The sequence below is a fragment of the Pistacia vera genome, unplaced genomic scaffold, assembly GCF_008641045.1.
Source record: "Pistacia vera cultivar Batoury unplaced genomic scaffold, PisVer_v2 Contig46, whole genome shotgun sequence".
NCBI classification, from domain to species: domain Eukaryota; kingdom Viridiplantae; phylum Streptophyta; class Magnoliopsida; order Sapindales; family Anacardiaceae; genus Pistacia; species Pistacia vera.
In genome coordinates, this window is record NW_022196290.1 from 506,248 (window position 1) to 527,564 (window position 21,317).

General features: G+C 32.4%; 2 protein-coding genes across 2 annotated transcripts; both read left to right on the forward strand.

Moving 5' to 3' along the window:
* Positions 1 to 380: 380 nt before the first annotated feature.
* On the forward strand, positions 381 to 1,442 carry LOC116145010 (small nuclear ribonucleoprotein Sm D2-like). Its single transcript, XM_031430464.1, has 5 exons — positions 381 to 438; positions 554 to 572; positions 662 to 739; positions 830 to 934; positions 1,018 to 1,442. Exons 2-5 carry the CDS (start codon positions 561 to 563, stop codon positions 1,132 to 1,134), a joined length of 312 nt encoding a protein of 103 aa, XP_031286324.1. The 5' UTR covers positions 381 to 438; positions 554 to 560; the 3' UTR covers positions 1,135 to 1,442.
* Positions 1,443 to 9,670: 8,228 nt separating this feature from the next.
* LOC116145105 (vacuolar iron transporter 1-like) lies at positions 9,671 to 10,824 on the forward strand. Its single transcript, XM_031430549.1, has 4 exons — positions 9,671 to 9,993; positions 10,084 to 10,169; positions 10,305 to 10,419; positions 10,512 to 10,824. The coding sequence occupies exons 1-4, from the start codon at positions 9,740 to 9,742 to the stop codon at positions 10,807 to 10,809; spliced, it is 753 nt and encodes a 250-aa protein (XP_031286409.1). The 5' UTR covers positions 9,671 to 9,739; the 3' UTR covers positions 10,810 to 10,824.
* Positions 10,825 to 21,317: the final 10,493 nt, after the last annotated feature.

The window sequence follows — 21,317 nt, forward strand, 5'->3', positions numbered from 1 at the left end:
TTTTTTTTAATGCTTTTTGCAATTTTTTTGCCCTGGTAACTTTTTGCACTTGTAACTGCAATGAGTTATTTTGCATGTTTTCATGGTGTTAAAAGATACTGTTGAGTTGTTTAATATTAACTCCATTGTAATTTTGTTTGTGAAAGATAACTTTAATAAGTTAACTTTAGGCATGAGCACATTATAAGTATTATGTGCTTTTTTTCACATTTCCATTTCAGAATTGATCTTGATAACCAATAGTGATGTGAAAGTACTATTAATCTAATTTGTGAATTTTGCTATGGTAATTAATGTGTTCCCACTGCTTTACTATATTCAATCCTGATACTATCAAATTTCAGCTTTTAATTTGTAGTTTTGCTGTGTTATTTTCTTGCCAGGTCTACATCTAGGATTTGTTTGAAGATCAGAACTCTCTGCTTTTATCAACACGGGGTACTTATTTGCCCCTTTCTAGCCAAGTTATCATAATTGTTAAATTCATGAGTATTTCACTGCTGCTGATTTACTGACATAACTTTCTTCTGTCTTTCTTGTTCTTATTATGCAGCTGGCCAATGGAAGAAGATGTAAGTTATTTTTGTAGTTTGAACACAACACACACCCACCTAAATGTCCTCGTTGCAATTTTGTTAATTCCCGGTTTTTCATGCTGCAGCATGTCAAGAACGAGGAAGAGGAGTTTAACACTGGACCACTATCTGTTTTAATGATGAGTGTTAAAAACAATACCCAGGTAATTTTATTGATTGCCTCATGATTTTAAGTTGGCTTATTAAGGGAAAGTCTGTCATCATAAACTGAATATTTTGACCTGATTGGACAGGTGCTCATTAATTGTAGAAACAACAAAAAGCTTCTTGGTCGAGTGAGGGCATTTGATCGCCACTGCAACATGGTTCTTGAAAATGTCAGGGAAATGTGGACTGAGGTTGGTTTTTAGCAATGGATCATTTTTTTTTAATGAGCCGTCATATATCTATGTTAAAATAATATCTGATTTCATTGTTGTAGGTACCAAAAACTGGAAAAGGCAAGAAGAAGGCCCTCCCGGTTAACAAGGACAGATTCATCAGTAAGATGTTTCTCAGAGGAGATTCTGTGATTATTGTTCTTAGGAATCCTAAGTAGTAGATTTTGATTTGTGATGATCTGTACCAACCCTATGAACACCATCCCACCAAACAGTAGGTTCGTTCTAAAGGCATTTCGTATGTTATATACACTTTTGTGATGCCATTCCTTCATACCAAGATCGGTGGGAGTATTTAAATGTTCCCAATTTAGAGCAACTTCACCTAGAACTTGTATGTGTTGTAAATTTAGTGGATCATATTTGATGAAGTAGATAAGAGTTGAATTGTAGGTCTTATCACCTCTTCATTTTAAACATTGAATGATATTTTGGCTTCTAGAGTATGAATTGAGTTGTTTGCATCTCTTGCTGCGCCTGCCACCACTATCTGACTTTAGGATTTATGATAATATATCAGTGTGTCCTAGTCCCAATGGTTTGCAGAAATGCATATTTCTCATTTTATTTGGTATGTTCCTTATTTATCTATGATGGGTATATTCTTGACCCAAATGATCTTCGTTTTATATCCAAATAATAATCTACATTTTAGATGAATTGAACATCTTCTCTTTATATCCGCTCTGCCTCAATCAACCATGTGATTTTATTGCAACCTTCAGCCTAACCTAACAATGAAATGGCTTTTCGATTTTTCTGTCAAAACATGTGTTGATTATTGTTCAAGTAAATAAATTATCTCTAATGTTGACCTTAATTAAATCAGCTATAGAAAAGGATTTAAAAAACCCAGTTGGGCCTGGAAAATCAGGCCTGGGTTTAGGCAGGAAAGCCCTGGCTGGGGTATGTATATATATTAGTTTTTCAGCAGTTGGATTAAAGTATATATGATTGTCATTGAATCTAAATTATGTTATTTTTCAAGTGTATTAAATCTCAATCATCTAAAGTGTTAGATCTAATGTTTTTAAACTTATATATATATTACAAAGATCGTCATACAAGTAAATATAATTAATGGAAGAGTGAATATATTGTAATAAGTTTGATTTTTTATTTGACTTTTTCATTGTTTTTTGTTATCTCATTTTATATTAGAATCTGTGTTAAATTTATATATATATAAAGTTTCATAAAATTACAAATTTAACTCTTTAGTAAAATAATATAAAACCCCTTAACAGAATCATTAACCCCCTATTTGATAACATCTAGCCCTCACCTCTATCAAGCAAATTTTAAAAATCCTTATCAACAAAACCTGGGCCTCAGCCCGGGTAGGCGTGAAAGCCCGTGCAGACTAGGCCTGGGTTTGTAAAATCCGGGCTTGGGTTTTCAAAAAACCTGGGTTGAGTCCAGGCAAACCCAGTCGGGCCCGTAAAATTTAATCTTATATTTAATAAATAACAGAAAATTATTCTTCAAAGCACACTCACAATTATTCCATAATCAAGTTGTACCTTAGATTTTAATCTAAGAATATGAAAATACAAATACACTATAAGATTATGGTATCACTTTAAAAATTTTTGGAAAATTAAAATATGTTATGTTTTAACATGACACAGTAAATTAAAATATTTTTTATTAATAATTGAAAATTGTAGTACGAGGATATTTAATAGAAAAAGACTACTCAACTTATCAATTAAAAGGTTAAGGGTGTGTTTGTCTAAGCTTATGAAAATTAGCTTATAAGCACCAATTGCTTATAAGCTAATTTTAACTTATAAGCATTTAAAATTTTAAGCAATTATGTGTTTGGTTAAAGTACTTATAAGTAACTGATAAGTAGTTGACGTGTTTGGTAAAATGTGACTTATAAGTGCATTTTATTATAAAATGACTAAAAATGATACTACATTAAACAAGGGTATACTATGGAATTTTAAAATTAAATAAGGATAATGTAGTAATATACTTGGTCAAACTAACTTATAAGCAGCAGAAAAAAAAGTACCTCCGCCCAAACTTATTTTTTTTGGCTTATAAGCTCAACTTATAAGCTCAGAAAGGTTATAAACAAATATGTCAACTTAATTTTAGAGCTTATAAGCTAGTTTGACCAGCTTATAAGCTTAGACAAACACCCCCTAAATTAATGCAAAAGTTATGCCACGTATGAGAGGAGTTATAAGCTTAATTTAGGTGAAAAAGAGAATGTTCTATTTCACTTTGATAAAAAGTCATTTCTTTTATTTAATATTGATTATCTCTTGAACATTCCTCTTAAAAGACTTAAAACATGATTATCACCTTATAAAGTTTTAGCTAAGCCAACATCCATTTACCATAATCTATCTTACCACAGTTTGAAAACATCGTTCTTTACAATAACAAAAGTCTTATCATGATACAGTAGCAGAATCCTATGAGGATCTCTGGTTACCAATTGTGCTTTGTCATTGCAATACATTTGGATATTCAAACTTCAAACCCTTATCCTCCTTTCATGGCCATACCAAAAATGCAAAAAGAAAAAAGGCACAAAATTGGATCACTGGGCTCAAGAAAATGGGGGTGTGTGGCAGGCACATGCCTACCTCTTTAGATTATTATTATTCGTTGAGTGTAAAGGGAATCATGCACCAAGCTCTTCATCTTCATCTTCTTCTCCTTTATTTTAGCGAAGTTTCTTGTCTATAATTTGAGTGGGATACACAATCATCGTCTGTGGAGCCCTTTTAAATTTTGTGTATCTTAAATTGGTGCAGCAATGCTTGACTATTTGACACTTGGGTTCAAGAGTTGGGACTCCATTTTGCTCGTATAATCATATTCACAATATCCATGAAATTTTTAAAGTTTCATTGTCGTATTCAACTCATTATTCATTTGTTCAAGGGCCGGCCACCACTATGCTAAAGATCATAGAATTTTATATTTTGGTAAGATTTTTCGCTTACATTTCATTACTGTTCTAATGTTTAATGCTAACAATATAGTTAGTTTTTTTTGCAACCAAAATGTCTGAATTAACTTACGCATAGACATTATTATAATGAAAGATACGGATGATTCTAAAATTATATTTAAGTTTGTTTGTTTGACTATTATAAGGGATGCAATCACTCCTCATGATATTGTAAATAATAGATATTAATCTACAAATGGGGTATCTCCATCCAAAATACATGATGTTTGCAAGAAACAAGGAAATTAATTGAAGTGTACGCAAACTAGTTCGGACATCATTATTACAAACAAAAAAAAATGGTAAATAGAGCTCTCATATCTTATTTATTTATTTCTTAATAATCTATACTTGATCTCTGATTTGATAAAGATATCCAAAACAATTATTGGCTAATTTGATACCCACCTTTCAAAAATATCTTCAGACAAAATAATTTAAACTAACAAATTCGTGTCCTCCACAAACCTAAATATACATTTATAATTTATCCAATTTTTTAAACTTAGATCACCCTTTAAGCCTACAACTATAAAGCATGCGTCTCTCCACTCAACTTTGTAGGTAGAAATAATACAAACTAAAGTCGAATTAATCAATTAATTAATTGGGTAATTTTGTAAATTTGGACCTAACACTTTATGATTCAATTTTCCATATTCTTGTCATAAGATATGATATAATTGGTCATCATTATTATATGAGTAGCCCCACTATCCCACTTTTATAAAGTTGGAATAATAAGAAGAATATAATTCTCTCTTTTTTTTTCTTTTGAACAAAAAATATGATTAGTGTTATAATTAATAAATTAATAATGCATTTAAACCATGCATGATTTATTATTAATTAATTATGGATCAATTTTGGTTACTACTTTGTTGAATCGATCTTTCACTACATAATTCAATTGCATAAAGGAATTCGATTTGTCTTCCAAAAGTATGAAAAGTAGATCAAGTTGAATCTCTATATATTCACTATAGAAAACGTTAGTCAATCAATGTTCCCCCTTATAATGAATTTAGCAAGTTTATGAATGTGACCGATTAATGAGGTTGCATACTTCTATAATTCCATAAAATTAAATTATCCTAAAGAAATAGTTTTAAATGGGTTATTTGATTATTCTTATCAGGAAAGCATTTTTATATTGCACGTACACAATTAAAAATATTTTAAGTGCTTAATTAATGAAGCAATGAATATAATCATATTTACCTACTAATTTATAATTATGTTTCTAGAATCAAGATAATTAAAAATTAAAGCTTTATATAACTTTCTTAATTTCTAATTATGAGGGTGCATGCACTTTCCAAAAGTTCTATTTGAAAATCTACAAGTCTTTTTGAATTAATTTATTGCATATAGTGGGTTCCATTAGCTTACATAGTTTTCTTAATTTCTAAATTAATAAGTAATCTCTTTTAGATGTCAAATACATTTTGAAAATTTAATCAATTTTTTTTTTTTTTTTTTTACAAATCCGATAATTGTCTCTCCTGCGACTTGAACACAAGACTTCTGAGTATGACTAACTCTATAGTTGTTTGTCTAACATAGAATTCCATATAAAAGTGTATAACATGTATATATGTACTAATTAGATAAATGTACATGCACTTCAATATCTCAAGATTTTTCATTCATTTATCATCCATAAAGCATTTACTAAAATAATAAAAAAAAAAATTAGGGGGATGAACACATGTACCTAAGTCCAATCCCACCACGTCATTTTAAAGTACGAAATATGTACACTCGCAATTAGATGAATATATATACACATTTATCATATGTATGAAAGACATTCATTCATTTATCATATATCAATTACATCATGTTATACATATCCAATAAAATAATTTTTTTTTTAATAAAACAAAAATATAACATACCACATTAATATACGCACAATATTTATACAGACTTCTCTCTTAAAAGAAGAAATATTGGATAAGCAATTACATTACTTATTGCACGTATTGCCTTTGTCTTATTATGAACAGAAGAGTCCTGAATGAAAAGAATATGAGTGTTGAGAGAACCCTAGGGGGAAGAAGAGAAGAACATAAGAAAGCAAAACTCGTACATTCTAATATACAAGAACAAGATATCATTGTGTTGTCAAAATCAACCTTTAAAGTTAAGTGAATAAAGGAAGCAGGGACCCAGGTCGCGCGTGGTTCAAACTTATTGGCCTTGTCAATAAGTCAGCATTTGGCAGTGCATGGGCATGACCAATATACAACAGAAGAAGCCAAAAGCCATGCCCATGGACCAATTCGTGTAGAATAATCTCTCTTTTTCATCTTCTTTAATGGGGTCCGTGTGGTTGCCATAAGCAATATTAGAAAAAAACAAAATAGAATAGTGATCAATTATCTACAGAGAAAAAGCATACAAAAATCTAATAATAACCACAGCTTTAACAGGCACTTTGGCCTCCTCATGCTCCATGCTACCTCTTTCTCCTGCTGTCTAACGTACTGTATTAGATTCTTCTGAGAATTGGGATCTTTATCTTTCTTTTCTCTCTCTCTCTCTCTCTCTCTCTGGTAGGTGTTCATGCTACTTGTTGCAGAAACAAAAAAGTTTTTTCTTTTTTATGGGTGGGAAAAAAGTGAATAAGACTTTTTCATAAATTTTGATCGCAAAATATATGGAGTGACCTAATTTGCTTTTACTCTTCTTCTTCTTTATTTAGTTTTTGGGTGGGTGGTGGCATTATAAGTATATGCCAACTTTTGATATGTTTTCCTCTTCTTTAATATCAAATCTTCATTACTTTTTATAATCGATATTATATATCTGTTTCATCTAATTTTTTTAAGATAGAAATTGTATTAATTTCAATTTACATAATGATAATAAATAAATAAGTTCTGAAGTGGAATTTGACTCAAATGTGAAATAAAGATATAACTAATAATGTTTTATCATACGAGTATACTTAATTTCTCGTGTAGAATTAAAGACTTATTTGGTAAGGTTTCTTCAAATAGAGTTTATATTAAAAAATTTGTCAGTTGTGTGGTTAAAAAGATACAAAAGAACTTAATATAGTCTTAAATTACCAAAAGAATTTAATATACAATAAAATATAAAATTTAATTTAAAAAAATAACATACAAATATTTTCAATATTTCAAATAAACTGATAAAAGCTTATAGGCCCACAATAAACGTAAATAACTTATTTATAATTTTATAACAATCTGAAAATACTTAGAGACTTAATTATTAAATAATTCAAATAAGTTTTATGTATGTTTATAAAAATGATATATATATATATTCTATTGTAAATGAAAGAAAGAAGAAAAGCAAGATATCTAAGGACACCCATATCCACATGGGTAGTTCAGTATGAAACCCATTTGCAAATTGAAATAATGATGGCTTGTCAGTATTCACTGTGCTACTTACATGGACAGAATCATTTCCTTTATTTCTAGAAGCTGTTTGTGTTTTCTTTTCACACTACAAAAAGCAAAATTCTTTTTTTTTTTTTTTTTTTCACACATGATACACGACTTTATCTTCATCAATTCCTTCACAAAATTGACTCTTTCATTCCAACTCAATAATTAAATAACACAAAAGAATTTTAAACAACATTAAATACACAATAAAATTATTAAAAATTAATCTTAAAACAAAACTAATAAGTTTATTTCATTTAAAATTAACTCATCTTATTCGTTCAGAAAATATTAAATAAAATTTTTTCATAATTTTGTAAGGTACTGTTTGTTTTCTAAAGAGATTCTTTTATATTTTTTAGGTTTTTTTTTTTTTTTCGTAATTGTAGGATAATTTTATAACTAAGGATTTTTTAATAATATTTTTAAAACTAAGTGAAAGAGTTTAATTTTAAATTATCTCAAAAAAAAAAAAAAATTACTAGACTTAATTTATTTTTGCTGTTTTGGTTTTGAAAAATATTACTATTGGTGGTTGGTATATGTACGTACGAGGTGTGTGTGGCAAACACACGCCTAAGATAAAAAAGCCAAACAACAACTGGAAAAGTGCTTTTTTTGTTCAACTTCTTCTTATCCTTTCACTTTTTTCACGAGGCTTGTGCCGCACACACGCCTAGTCTCTAATTAAAATTGCCTCAATCATCACTAAACACTTGATTAATCTACTTTTTACCTTAATCATCTAAATTATTTAATTTTCTGTTAAATATTGTAACCAAATTATTTTATTTACTGATATAAAAAAAAAATGATAAAATTTCGCAAACACTTTTTCATACAAATTAAAAAGAAATGTTGCTAAGAATGAATCCAAAGTGAATACAACTTTTGACTTTTCTCATGGGAGAATGACATTTTCCCACCCAATGTTTGGTGAAACGACACTTTTTCACTTGTCAAGTTTCAAAATGATACTTTCCCACCCTTCGTCAAGTTTTGTTAGTATTTTCTGAAAAAAATAAAAATATCCTTAAATAGTTTATTATAAATTAAAATTTAGTTAAATCAAAGTCTTTACCTGATCATTTATTAGTTCAAGTGTAAATATATATTTTTTTCCTTTGTTTATTTAATTAATTAGGAATATTAATTTTCTACGCTAATTAGTAAAAATGAAAAATATTATATTATGCAAAACATTATAAATTTAGTAGATTATTGAATAACAGTGATGTGATATTGATGATATTATAAATAAATAAATAACAGGGTACCCATAACCAGAACCTGTAATAAAAGTTCTGGTTCCGGGTACCCTGTAAAATTCAATTACCCCCAAAAGTTTTTTAAATGGCAAAAAAACCCTTAAAAACTTAGAAATACCCCCCCACCTGGCACTTGATAACAAAAATAAAATTACAAATTCAAAATTACAAACTCCATTACTTTGTAAAAGTAGATTCTCAAAAGTCAAGCCAACTTACTTTAAATATTATGAAATATAAATATAAATGTATTTGCATTACTTTTTCTACAAAAGTTTTTATTAACCACTCTACTCTTTAATTTTATTTTATATTAGTAGTCCCGGTTCCCGGTTCTGATTCCTAGCTGTAGGAACCAGAACCGCACAGTGACGGTTCCAAAAATTTGGAATTGGAACCTACCCGTTGATGGCCGGTTCTAGGTAGGAACTAGAACCAAACCCCGGATATCTGTCAGTTCCAGTTCCAATCGATTCTTTTGAGCACCCCTATTAATTAGTAAAAATAAAAAATGTTATATTATGCAAAGCATTATAAATTTAGTAGATTGTTGAATAACAGTGATGAGATATTGATGATATTATAAATAAATAAATAAACAAATATTAAGGTTATTTAATTTTAATATTACTCTTAACTTTGTAAGTGGGACTAACAATTTTTTATTTTTTGACTTTTTGGCTAATTAAAAAAAAATATGAAATTTATAAAATCAAATGTTTAAGGGTATTTTTATCTTTTTAGTAAAATATTAATGGAAGACATAACAGAATTTAACGAAAGGCGGGGAAGTGTCATTTTGAAACTTGAAGGGTGGGAAAGGTCGTTTTGCCAAACCTTGGGTGGGAAAATGTGGTTCTCCCCTTTCCCCAGTTTGGCAGCAGCAAACTAAGCAATGGGAGGATGGAATGACCCATATTGAAACTTTAATTAATAAAATTTCCCGGCATTAATTTTCACAATTTTATGCACAAGACACTCACCATTAACTTGCTTTCCCTATATAAATCCCCCACTCAATCCATCTCTTCACTCACTAGACTCAACTCATTTCCAAGAAACAACAAACTGCATATTTTTTATTTCTAAAATGGCAGCCAATGGAAATGGAAATGGTTACTCTGACGACCCAGAGAAGCAGAAGCTGCTGTTGGATGAGCATGAAGAGAAGCATTTCATGTCCAGTGAGGTTGTTCGCGACATTATCATCGGTGTCTCCGACGGCCTCACCGTCCCTTTTGCCCTCGCCGCCGGCCTGTCCGGCGCTGACGTCACTTCCTCTATCATTCTCATTGCTGGCATAGCTGAAGTCGCTGCTGGAGCCATCTCTATGGGCCTCGGCGGGTACGGAACTTCTCATTTACTTATAAATTTAGGACGCTTGCATATGAGAATTTTCTGTTTAACAATGTGAAAATCGATATTGATTTGCAGGTATCTAGCCGCGAAAAGTGAAGCTGATCATTACGTGAGGGAGCTCAAGAGGGAACAAGAAGAGATCATCAATGTCCCTGACATAGGTAATTAGTTTTGAAATTTAAATCTATATGGTACTTAAAAGATCTTTCTTCTTGAATATGGCTTCTAGCGTCGTCGTAAAAGACCTTTTTTCTTGTAGTAAAACGCTCAAATTTGTTTATTTATTTTACTTGCAGAGGCAGCTGAATGTGCAGAAATTCTAGCGCAATATGGAGCAGAGCCCCATGAATATGAAGGTGTGGTTAATGCTTTAAGGAGAAACCCACAACAATGGCTTGATTTCATGATGAAGTAAGTCTTTCTTTAAAATATTTCTGGCATAATTAAATTCACAACCAAACAAAGAAATTAAAGAACATAAAAATTTTAAAAATTTTCTGCAGGTTTGAACTTGGATTGGAGGAACCAGATCCGATGAGAGCCCTTCAAAGCGCTGTAACAATTGCATTATCATACATAATGGGTGGATTTGTGCCACTTCTGCCATACATGGTGATTCCAGTGGCAAGAGAAGCTTTGGTCGGATCTGTGATTTTGACCATTTTAGCGTTGCTGATATTTGGGTTTGCGAAGGGTTATTTTACAGGGAATCAGCCCTTCAAGAGTGCTATGCAAACTGCTTTCATTGGTGCCATTGCTTCAGCAGCGGCCTACAGCATAGCTAAAGCTTTCCAGAAATGAATTTATTTTTTATTTTTTGGGGTTGTAGATTTAGAGTTTTGGTTGTATGGCCCCTCTTCTCGCTGGGTGTTGCAGCAAAATTTATTTGCTTGTTTCATCAAAACGTTGTAGGATTTGCTGCAAAATTATAACAATTCGCTGTCTTGTTGAAATTTATTGTTAAGTCTGTTTGTTTTCAGTATGCACTTTACTTTAATTTTTACACTAAAATGGTGGATGTCAAATAAGACATTTCGTCACGCTTATAAAGTTAATATATATAATAGATTATAATAAAAAATTATATATAGTTTAATATTATGTCAATAAAATATAGATTCAACCCATTTGAAACTTATATATTATTCATTTTTATTTTCTAAAGAATCTCTTTTACAGCTTATACTATTTGCTGTCTCAAATATTCAAGTTCTTTTAGATTAAAATTACATATATAGAATATATTAGTTCTAAATATGTCTCATTTTAAACATTAAAAGCTGATAATTGATAAAAAATTATTTATAACCATTTCCTTTTTACCCCCAATTTTTTTTTACTTTAATCATTAACACACCTCATTCAAGCCATATCTTTTAAAAGCAAATAAAAAGGATCCAATATGGTTGTGTCTAGAGTTCAATGAAGATCCATAACTGACCATGACACCACAAACTCCTGCGGTGAAGAAGAGGAAGAAGAGGAAGAAAGGGAGGAGGAGGAGGAGGAGGAAGAAGAATTCTGGGGCAAACATTAATTCAAAAAATTAACACTAAAGTACATGCCAAAAAAATCCCAACCTTATTAGATGACTTCGATAAACAGTTTTTTAATATAGTATAAAATTTAATCAATTTTTATTTTAAAAATTATAAAATTTTATTTTAAGTGTTTAGATTTATTTTTTATTTATTTATAGGGGGCTTCTTAATAGTCTTAATATTTTAAGGGGCTTTTTGGTATTTTTAAGTGGTTTTTGCTATTTTCTAAAGGTTTTCAATTTTTTAATTGAGGTACTGTTGTAATTAAAGAGACCAAATGAAAATGTAATAGCAAACCAAACATCCAACATAACAGATAAATCACAAGAATAAACAGATAATAAATTCGAAAAATAAAAGACACAATGATTTATAGTGGTTCGGTAATCTTACAGATTACCTACATCCACTCTCTAGGGCAATAAGCAGATTTTACTATGAGAATAGAGAACCTTACAGAGATTTATGCTCACCCTTTATACAGTGCACAAAACCCCTCTGTAAAACCCAGATCTCCTCACCACCACCGTTTGATTCCATCAACGTTCTTCAGATTTCCAGCACATCCAAAGAATCGTAACAAACTTTCTCTCTTTGTTAACCAAGAGAGAAAGGTCAAGAGAAACAGAATGAGCAAAACCTAATTTGGATTAGGTTTATTGAAGACTGGATATGATAGAATTGCCCCTTAATCTTTAGCAGTATAACTTTGACTACCCAAGTTCTATTTTGACTATACACGTGGGCATAGGTGAATTGCCACATCACAACAGATCTCCACCTTGCCACTTGATCATTGCTCTTCCTTACTGCCTTGAAACTTCTTCCAATTTTCTTCAATGTGCAGAAGGCTCTTAAAGAGCCTTAACTTGTCCAAAACAATAGACTTGGTGAACATGTCTACTAGGTTTTTCTCCCAAGAACTTTCTCCACCTTAATGGCTTTATCTTCAATCAGATTTCTTATAAAATGCAACCTAACATCAATGTGTTTCGATCTCTCATGAAACACTTGATTTTTACACAGAAAAATTGCACTTTGGCTGTCACTCTTGATTAGAACCTGCTGATGGTTTAAACCCATTTCATCAAGCATTCCCTTAAGCCACATTGCTTCTTTTACGGCCTCTGTAATGGCAACGTATTCTGTTTCCATAGTTGACAAGGTAACTATTGCCTGTAGGTTAGCCTTCCAAGAAACCAGATTATTCCAAAAAGAGAAACAGAAACAGAAACCAGTCATGGATTTCCTATTGTCTACATTTCCTGCATAATCAGCATCCACATATCCTTCAATGATAGTATCCTGATTTTGCCCCTTGCTGTAAACAATACCAGTAGTCAGTGTAACCCTCACATACCTAAGTACCCATTTTACAGCTTCCCAATGACTCATCCCAGGATTACTTATAAACCTACTTACAAAACTAACTGCAAAAGCTAAATCTGGTCTGGTACAAACCATCAAATACATCAAGCTCCCTATTGCATTTGCATACGGGATGCAAGCCATTTTCTTCCTTTCTTCTTCTGTTTCTGGGCATTGTACTGAACTGAGTTTAAAGTGTTGTCCTAAGGGTGTTTTGACAGGTTTGGAATTACTCATGTTAAATTTCCTTATGACTTTTCCAGCATATTCTTTCTGTGACAACATCAGTTTTCTATTTTTTCTATCCCTTTCAATATTCATTCCTAGGATCTACTTAGCTTGCCCTAAGTCTTTCATTTCAAATTGTCTACTCATCTCTCTCTTGAATCTAGCAATTTCAAAAAGATCTTTACAAGTTAAAAGCATATCATCCACATATAGAGCCAAATAAATGTAGCACTTATCATACAAACACTTAAAATAAAAGCAACCATCAAAGCTACTTCGAATAAACCCAGCATTCACCATAAAACAGTCAAATTTTCTATACCACTACCTAGGTGACTACTTCAATCCATACAGTAATTTTTTCAACAAACAAACTTGGTTTGTAGACCCATTTTCAAACAACTCAGGCTGCTCCATCAGAATTCTTTCTTCTAAATCACCATTCAAGAAAACAGTTTTGATGTCTAATTGCTCCAATGCTAAATCAAACCGAGCTACTAAGGCTAGGAGAATTCTAATAGTGGTATGTCTCACAACTGGTGAGAAAATTTCATTATAATCAACTCCTTCAACCTGTGTGAACCAACCTAGCTTTGAACCTAGGTGTTTCTACCCCTGGTATACCCTCTTTCTTTTTGAAAACCCATTTACACTTAACCACCCGACTGGCTTCAGGTTTGTTAACAAGAATCCATGTCTGATTTTTTATTAGAGACTCATACTCTTCCTGCATGGCAAGTTTCCATTCCCTAGAATCTTTACTAATCATGGCTTCCTTAACAGTTCTAGGTTCATCATCAAAATCTTTAGCAACTTGAAGAACAAATGCTACCATGTCAGCATGTGAGTACCTCCTAGTAGTCTAATTTCCTTTCTTTCTCTATCTCTAGCTAGTTGATAATTTTGCAAGTCATGTCCATCATCATCATCATAATCATTATCACCTAAGCTAAGTTCATCCTCCTGGGTATGGGAATCTGAAACAGAGTCTGAAACAGGATTGTTCAGACTTGGAATATCTCCACCTAGATCCAGATTAAACACCTTTGTCCTATCTGCATTGTCACTCTCTTCCTGACTCAAACCACCCAACTCATCTTCATTAAACCTCACATCTCTACTAATAATACACTTTTTCCCTCCAACATTTGTAACCCTTAATGCCATCAGGATATCCTAAGAAAATACACCTAATAGCCATTGGTTGTAACTTATCTGTTTTTTCATGAACAAAAACAGTGCAGCCAAAAATCCTAAGGTTACTATAGTTTGCAGGATACCCAGACCATTTTTCCATGGGTGTTTTTAAACTAATAGCTGAGGAAGGTATTCTATTTATTAGGTAAACAGCTGTGTGGGCAGCCTCTGCCCCAAACCTGGTGGGTAACTTAGAACAGGATAATAAGCTTCTAACCTTTTCTAGAATAGTCCTAATCATCCTTTCTGCTAAACCATTTTGCTGAGGTGTGTGTTTTACTGTTCTATGCCTCAGAATTCCACTTTCCCTACACAGATTATCAAACTCTTCATTTATAAATTCTAACCCATTATCAGTTCTAAGTTTCCTAATTTTCTTCCCAGTTTGGTTTTCTATCATGACCTTCCAATCTCTGAATTTCCTGAAGGCCTCTCCCTTGGTTTTCAAGAAATAAATCCAGACCCTCCTAGAATAATCATTTATGATGCTAATGAAATACTACAACCTCCCAAAGATGGATATTTAGTTGGTCCCACACATATGAATGGATATAATCTAAAATAGCCTTAGAACAGCGATTTCCCACACTAAATCTGATTATGTTCATCTTCCCATAAATGCAGTGATCACAGAAAACCAGCTTCTCTACTTTATCTCCTCCTAGAACCTTTTGCTTACCTAGCTCAACTAATCTTTTTTCACTAATATGCCCTAACCTCCTATGCTATAAAGTTGTCCTATTAGACTTCTGAGATAAGGATACTGCTGCTATTCCAGTGATGGTTGAACCATTTAGAGTATACAACCCATTCCTCATCTCACCTTTCATTATAACTAAGGACCCTTTAGTTACTTTAAGGACTCCACCTTGAGCTTTATAGCTATAGCCAATTGAGTCTAGACTTCCTAAAGAAACTAAGTTTCTTTTTAGCTCTGGTATGTATTTAACATCTGTGAGCCATTTGGAACTTCCATTATGCAAATTCAGCCTTACATCTCCTATTCCTAAGACTCTACAAACTGCATTATTTCCCATCAACACCTTTCTAGACTTTAGTTTCTTAAAGTTTGATAGAAAACTCCTATTTGGAGTCATGTGGAAAGAACAGCTAGAATCAAGTACCCATTCAACATCAGTTTCATTTTCAGAAACTACTAACACATCAGAACTCTCATAACCATCAGAAGCTATATCTAACTCTCACTAGCTAGCATCCTTTTCCCCTGACTTTTTGTTCCTATCAAGATAGCCCCTCTTAAAATGACCTTCCTTATGACAGTGAAAACACTTTCTAATGAATTTGGACTTAGATTTTGATCTACCCCTGAAATTTCCCTTCTTGTGGCCTTTCTTTTCAGGCCTTCCTCTCACATAAAACCCCTCACTATTTAGTTTACCTTCCTTTTTAAATTCAGCATCCTTAGCAGTAATTGCTACCACTACTTCATCTAGTTTAAGAGTTTGTCTGCCATACTTAAGGGTGTCCACAAAATTTGAAAAGATTTTAGGAAGGGAATTAATAAGAATCACTGTTTGATCTTCATCCTTAACCTTAACACTAAGCCCTTCTAGATCATGTACAAGTTTCATAAAGTCATTCATATTTTCTCATAATATTTTGTTTTCATCCATTTTAAAACTGAACAATTTCTGTTTTAAAACTAACCTATTAGGAGAAGACTTTGACAGGTATAGAGAGTCTAGTTTTTCTCAAATTTCAACTGGTGTGGTCATTTTCTTAACTTCTCTTAAGACCTTATCCCCTAAACCTAGGATTAAAGTACTGTAGGCTTTAGCTAACATGTCTTTCTTCTCCTTCTCAGATAGGGAGTCTAGTAAACTACCCTCACCCTCTAAAGTATCAGACAATCCATCCTTAACTAAGATAGCCCTCATTTTCATCTTCCACAATCCATAATCATTATCCCCTGTGAATTTCTCCACCTCAAACTTAGACATTTTCTAGGTTCCTACCCTTCACAGATGCCCAGAGTCAAAAGCCCCAATTTACCCGAGACTAAACAGAAACCCTAAAATTGCAGCTGTAAACAGAAAACCAGATCTAAGCCTAGATGCTTCAGATTCACAAAAGATCTCTTAACCTAGAAAAACCCTAGGTGTCAGAATGAGAACCTAGCTCTGATACCACTTGTTGTAATTAAAGAGACCAAACGAAAATCCAATAGCAAACCAAACATCCAACACATCAGATAAATCACAAGAATAAACAGATAATAAATTGGAAAAATAAAAGACACAATGATTTATAGTGATTCGATAATCTTACAGATTACCTACATCCGCTCTCTAGGGCAATAAGCAGATTTTACAATGAGAGAACCTTACAGAGATTTACGCTCACCCTTTACACAGTGTACAAAACCCCCTTGTAAAACCCAGATCTCCTCACCACCACCGTTTGATTCCATCAACGCTCTTCAAATTTCCAGCACATCCAGAGAATCGTAACAAACTTTCTCTCTCTGTTAACCAAGAGAGAAAGGTCGAGAGAAACATAATGAGCAAAACCTAATTTGGAATAGGTTTATTGAAGACTGGATATGACAGAATTGTCCCTTAGTCTTTAGCAATATAACTTTGACTACCCAAGTTCTATTTTGACTATACACGTGGGCATAGGTCAATTGCCACATCACAACAAGTACCAATACTTTTCGAAAATCATTAGGACACTTGAGACTCATTATTTTCACAGGGGTGAATAAAATTAACTTGTTTACATTACATCAAATGGAGATTTTGACCTTAAAACTACACCTGGCAAAACGGGTGAGTGGGCCAAATTAAACGGGTACAGGCGCAAAACAGGTCGAGTTATACGATTTTGGACCCGAACCCTACCCTATGTGGGTACGAGTGAAGCTGCGGGTGCCCATTTTTTCTCTCTCAAGTTTTTAATTTTTGCAGTTATACCCCCAAAATTCCTGCAATTTTCAATTTTTACAGTTAACCACCTAATTTTTTGCATTATTTTTTATATGCTGTCATGTTTCTGGCAACACCCAACACATCATTTGACTGGACAGGTCCTTGTTGTATATATAATATTGAAATACTATATTAATTATAATTTCTTTATGTAATTATAATAGCTTTCAAATTCTTTTATTATGTAGAATTGGGTTTTTGTAATTTTTGTTAACTAAAAATGAGTGTTTAAAATAAGTAACAGTGAACCACACGTAATAGTAAACATGTGAACTTTGTTTCCAATCAATTCATCTTCATCTGCACCTTCCTTCAACAATACATTATAATATACAAAATACATACACAACTTGATCTCAAACTATGACACATCCTAATTCTGCCCTCCTTTTTAATAAATAAAAATATCTTCTAGTGGGTCATTGACTCATTGACAAAGACATGTCTCAACAAACGTGTTCAACTTGGATTAAATTATACCAATAGTCCAATACTTGTACAAGAGCAAAAGGAAATACTAAAGAAGTAAAACAAATAGAACAACCCTCAAGCAAGCTGATGAACAAGCTCTGCTTTCTACCAAAGATCCTTTGAAACCATAAAACAAATAGGATTTTACAAGGCAAAAACTTCAGTAAAATAATAAAAAAACCACGTATATTTCAAGATATTCAAGTTGCCCACCAACCGTTTGTTGTTTTGTTGCTATGGAACTCATAATGTCTGTCTAACCAATTCATGTTATAGCTGTTATCGTCATACCAGTATACCACTACACTAAGCAAAAAAGCAATCCCAAAAATCATCAAAGAGGGAAACAAAATGAGTCAACTAGTAATCAAGCATCAAAACACCCCAAAAATCATCAAAGTAAACCAACCTCCATAAAGGGAAACAAGAATAATCAACAAAAGACCAAAGAGGGAAAAAAGAATAATCAGTAAAAGACCAAAGAGGGAAACAAGAATAATTAGCAGAAGACCAAAGAGGGAAACATTGCTCAGGTAGTGTGAGAGAGGAGATGTCGACGGCAAAGGTGACGATGTGAGAGAGGAGAGTTGCGTCTGTGTGGGAGGGAGGATGGCCGGCAACGGTGTGACGATGTGAGAGAGGAGATGGCGACCGCGACAATGACGATGTGAGAGAGGAGATGGTGACGGCGACGATGACGATGACGATGTGAGAGAGGAGAGTTGTGTCTGTGTTGGAGCTTGTGAGGGAGGAGAGTCGAGATGAGTGTGTGTCTTTTAGGATTAGGGATTTCAATTTTCAAACTTTAATTCAGTTTTTTTTAATATATAAATAATAAATGGGCACCCGCGGGTTTACCCGTCTAACCTGCATGAAATGCGAGCTGAGCTGGATACGGGTCTAGAAAAACAGTTCTAAAACACTAAACTCGTACCCTATGGGTGTGTTTGGTTTATTATTTTGGATAAGATTTTGGGAATAATATTGGGTAGTTGAACAGGGGAGTATTACGAGGTAAAATTTAAAAATTTATAAAAAAGCCCCTAGGTTTACTAATTTAATTAAACACCCTAATGTATAAAATGACAAAAATACCCCCACCACCTGCAGTGCCAGATTCTGGCCACCACCGTCGGAATCTAGCAGAAAAATTGCGTTACGACACAGACCGGTCTGATCTGTGTCATACCGCCTCGTTATGGCATTTTCCGGCCAGATCCACCACAGATATGGTTGGAAAAAGCTAGATCTAAGGCTTGTTGTGGCCGCGATGGCCGGAAAAGGCTAAAACGATGGACATCTTTGGCCGTCAGCGACGGCCAAAGATATGGCTGTCGTTTTCGATCAACGATGGCCAATATTTGGCCGTGGCTGACGGCCAGATCTGGCTTTTTCCAGCCAGATCCAATGTGGATCTGGTTGGAAAAGGCCAGATCGGTGAATTACTGGCCAGTTCCGATTGGTAATTCACTGTTGTAGCAGATTCCGGCTATCACCGACGGTGGTTACCAGAATCTGGCAAGTATGGGTCACAGGAGTATTTTTGTTAATTTTTAAACTTTTTTTTCAAGGGGTATTTAATGAAATTAATAACCTTATGGGGTCTAAAAGTAATTTAAAAAAATAGGATAATATTTCTGGAATAATGTGCCAAACATTATTTGGAGAATAGGATTGAGAATATGGGCAGAAATAATAAGCCAAACATGCCCTATATTTTTTATCTGGATACGGGTCAACTCGTGGGTCTGAACCTGTTTCACCAGGTCTGTTTAAAACATATAAGCCTCTCGTAGGTCAAAATTCTTTATAAAATATGAATTCAAAACCACATCTCTTTGAAAACCTAGCTATATAAAGTCTAATCTTTACACATAACTTTTTCTTTTATGTTGGTGACTCGTATCAACATTGCAATTATAACTCCGACAAATCCCTTTGAAGTTGGGCTTCCTTAATGGCAACTAGCTCCCAACCCCCACGAACATTATTAATTGAACCCATTAATTATATATATATATACAAATATTTATAATAATCATGAGAATTGCAATATTAAATTTTGAAGTAATTGTAATAAATATATATAGTTTGACCTACCTACCTACATGGCAGGGGGGAATATCTTAACTATATGTACCCATATATATGGATGAAGTAGAATTTATTTTGGTTGGTAAGATTTGTGTTTTATTAATTTAATTTAGCCCATGCTTTTAATTGGCAAAAATGGCATCCTAATTTAATTTATCATTGCTGGACTGAATTAATATTTTATGGATGAATCTGAAAAGGGTTAGTTAAAAGTGAATTGGGGCTTAAACTTGGCCCAATAAAACTTGACATGAAACAAGTTGGTATGAATAATCCGACTATGAAACTGCATTTCGCAATTGGTTACTTTTTTTAATCATTCTTTTTAAAACCCCTCTTTACGCAGCTATAATAACAAGAATAAAAATCATAATGATTCATTTGGTTCATTATTCTCATGGTTTTTAAAATAATCTTTTGAAAAAAGTTAAATTTGAAGAGTATTACAATGAAGAATTTAGAAATTAATAAAAATATCTCATATGTTTGTTTATTTACTAAATATGTCTATAATAAAATATTAAAAGTTAATAAAAACACTCCTAACCCACCCATTAAATACGGGCAGTCAGCCACCACCACCGAAGGGTGGCCGGAGTGTTTTTACAATTTCTAAAAAAAATATTTGGGAATGTTTAGTTAAATTAACAAATTTAGAAAGTTTAAAAGAAATTAAAAAATATAGAATAATATTTTAGGAATAATGACATTTTACTATTTAACTTTTTTGGGAATACTAATAATAGTATTCCTAAAAGTGAAACAAATGAAGCAAATATCATTCTAAATAATGATAGATGATAATATTCACATAATCATATTCTATATTTTTTCTTATCTATCTTATGGTGGAATAGGCTAGCTTGCATTTCATCCGAGATTCGATCTTTTTAATGTTTCGAATTCTTGTAATCACAATCAGAAAAACAAATTTCCCTTGTCACTTTTAATTTTCAAGAGAGGACTTCTTTAGTTGTTATATTTTTTTCATTCTTTTATATGCTTGTTTTTTGAAGGGTCAGATTTTTAATATTGATTAAATGAAGTTTCTTATATGAACCAAATTTTCCGAAGATTGTTTTATTTTTTTCAGTTAATACCAAGATTTTATTTGGAGAAAAGAATGACACAAGGGGCAAATAGAATGAGCGAATATGATACAATGGTTGTCTTTTTAAAGAAAAAGTTGAATGAAGGATTAAAACTTCGTCTTAGTTGTATATTAGGTTACCGTATCACCATGATTTTGCACTATATAATTATAATCTTACTATATTAGTTAGTATATTAGATCACCATGTATAGTTGATATTGTACGTAATACCATATTAGTTAGTATATTATGGTACTATGTCTAGTTGATGCTTCATCATATTAAAAGATCTTGTATAGTCTATATAAAAATGCATATTTTGTACTATCAATATCAATTCAATAAACAAATTATTTCTTGTTGAAA

Excerpts from the sequence above, each read along its gene's own strand:
- LOC116145010 (XM_031430464.1), top strand. Across the intron at positions 740-829 it reads GTGTTAAAAACAATACCCAG|GTGCTCATTAATTGTAGAAA; the intron begins GTAATTTTATTG and ends CTGATTGGACAG. Across the intron at positions 935-1,017 it reads TCAGGGAAATGTGGACTGAG|GTACCAAAAACTGGAAAAGG; the intron begins GTTGGTTTTTAG and ends TCATTGTTGTAG.
- LOC116145105 (XM_031430549.1), top strand. The coding sequence starts at position 9,740 with ATGGCAGCCAATGGAAATGGAAATGGTTACTCTGACGACCCAGAGAAG. Across the intron at positions 9,994-10,083 it reads ATCTCTATGGGCCTCGGCGG|GTATCTAGCCGCGAAAAGTG; the intron begins GTACGGAACTTC and ends ATTGATTTGCAG. Across the intron at positions 10,170-10,304 it reads CATCAATGTCCCTGACATAG|AGGCAGCTGAATGTGCAGAA; the intron begins GTAATTAGTTTT and ends TTTTACTTGCAG.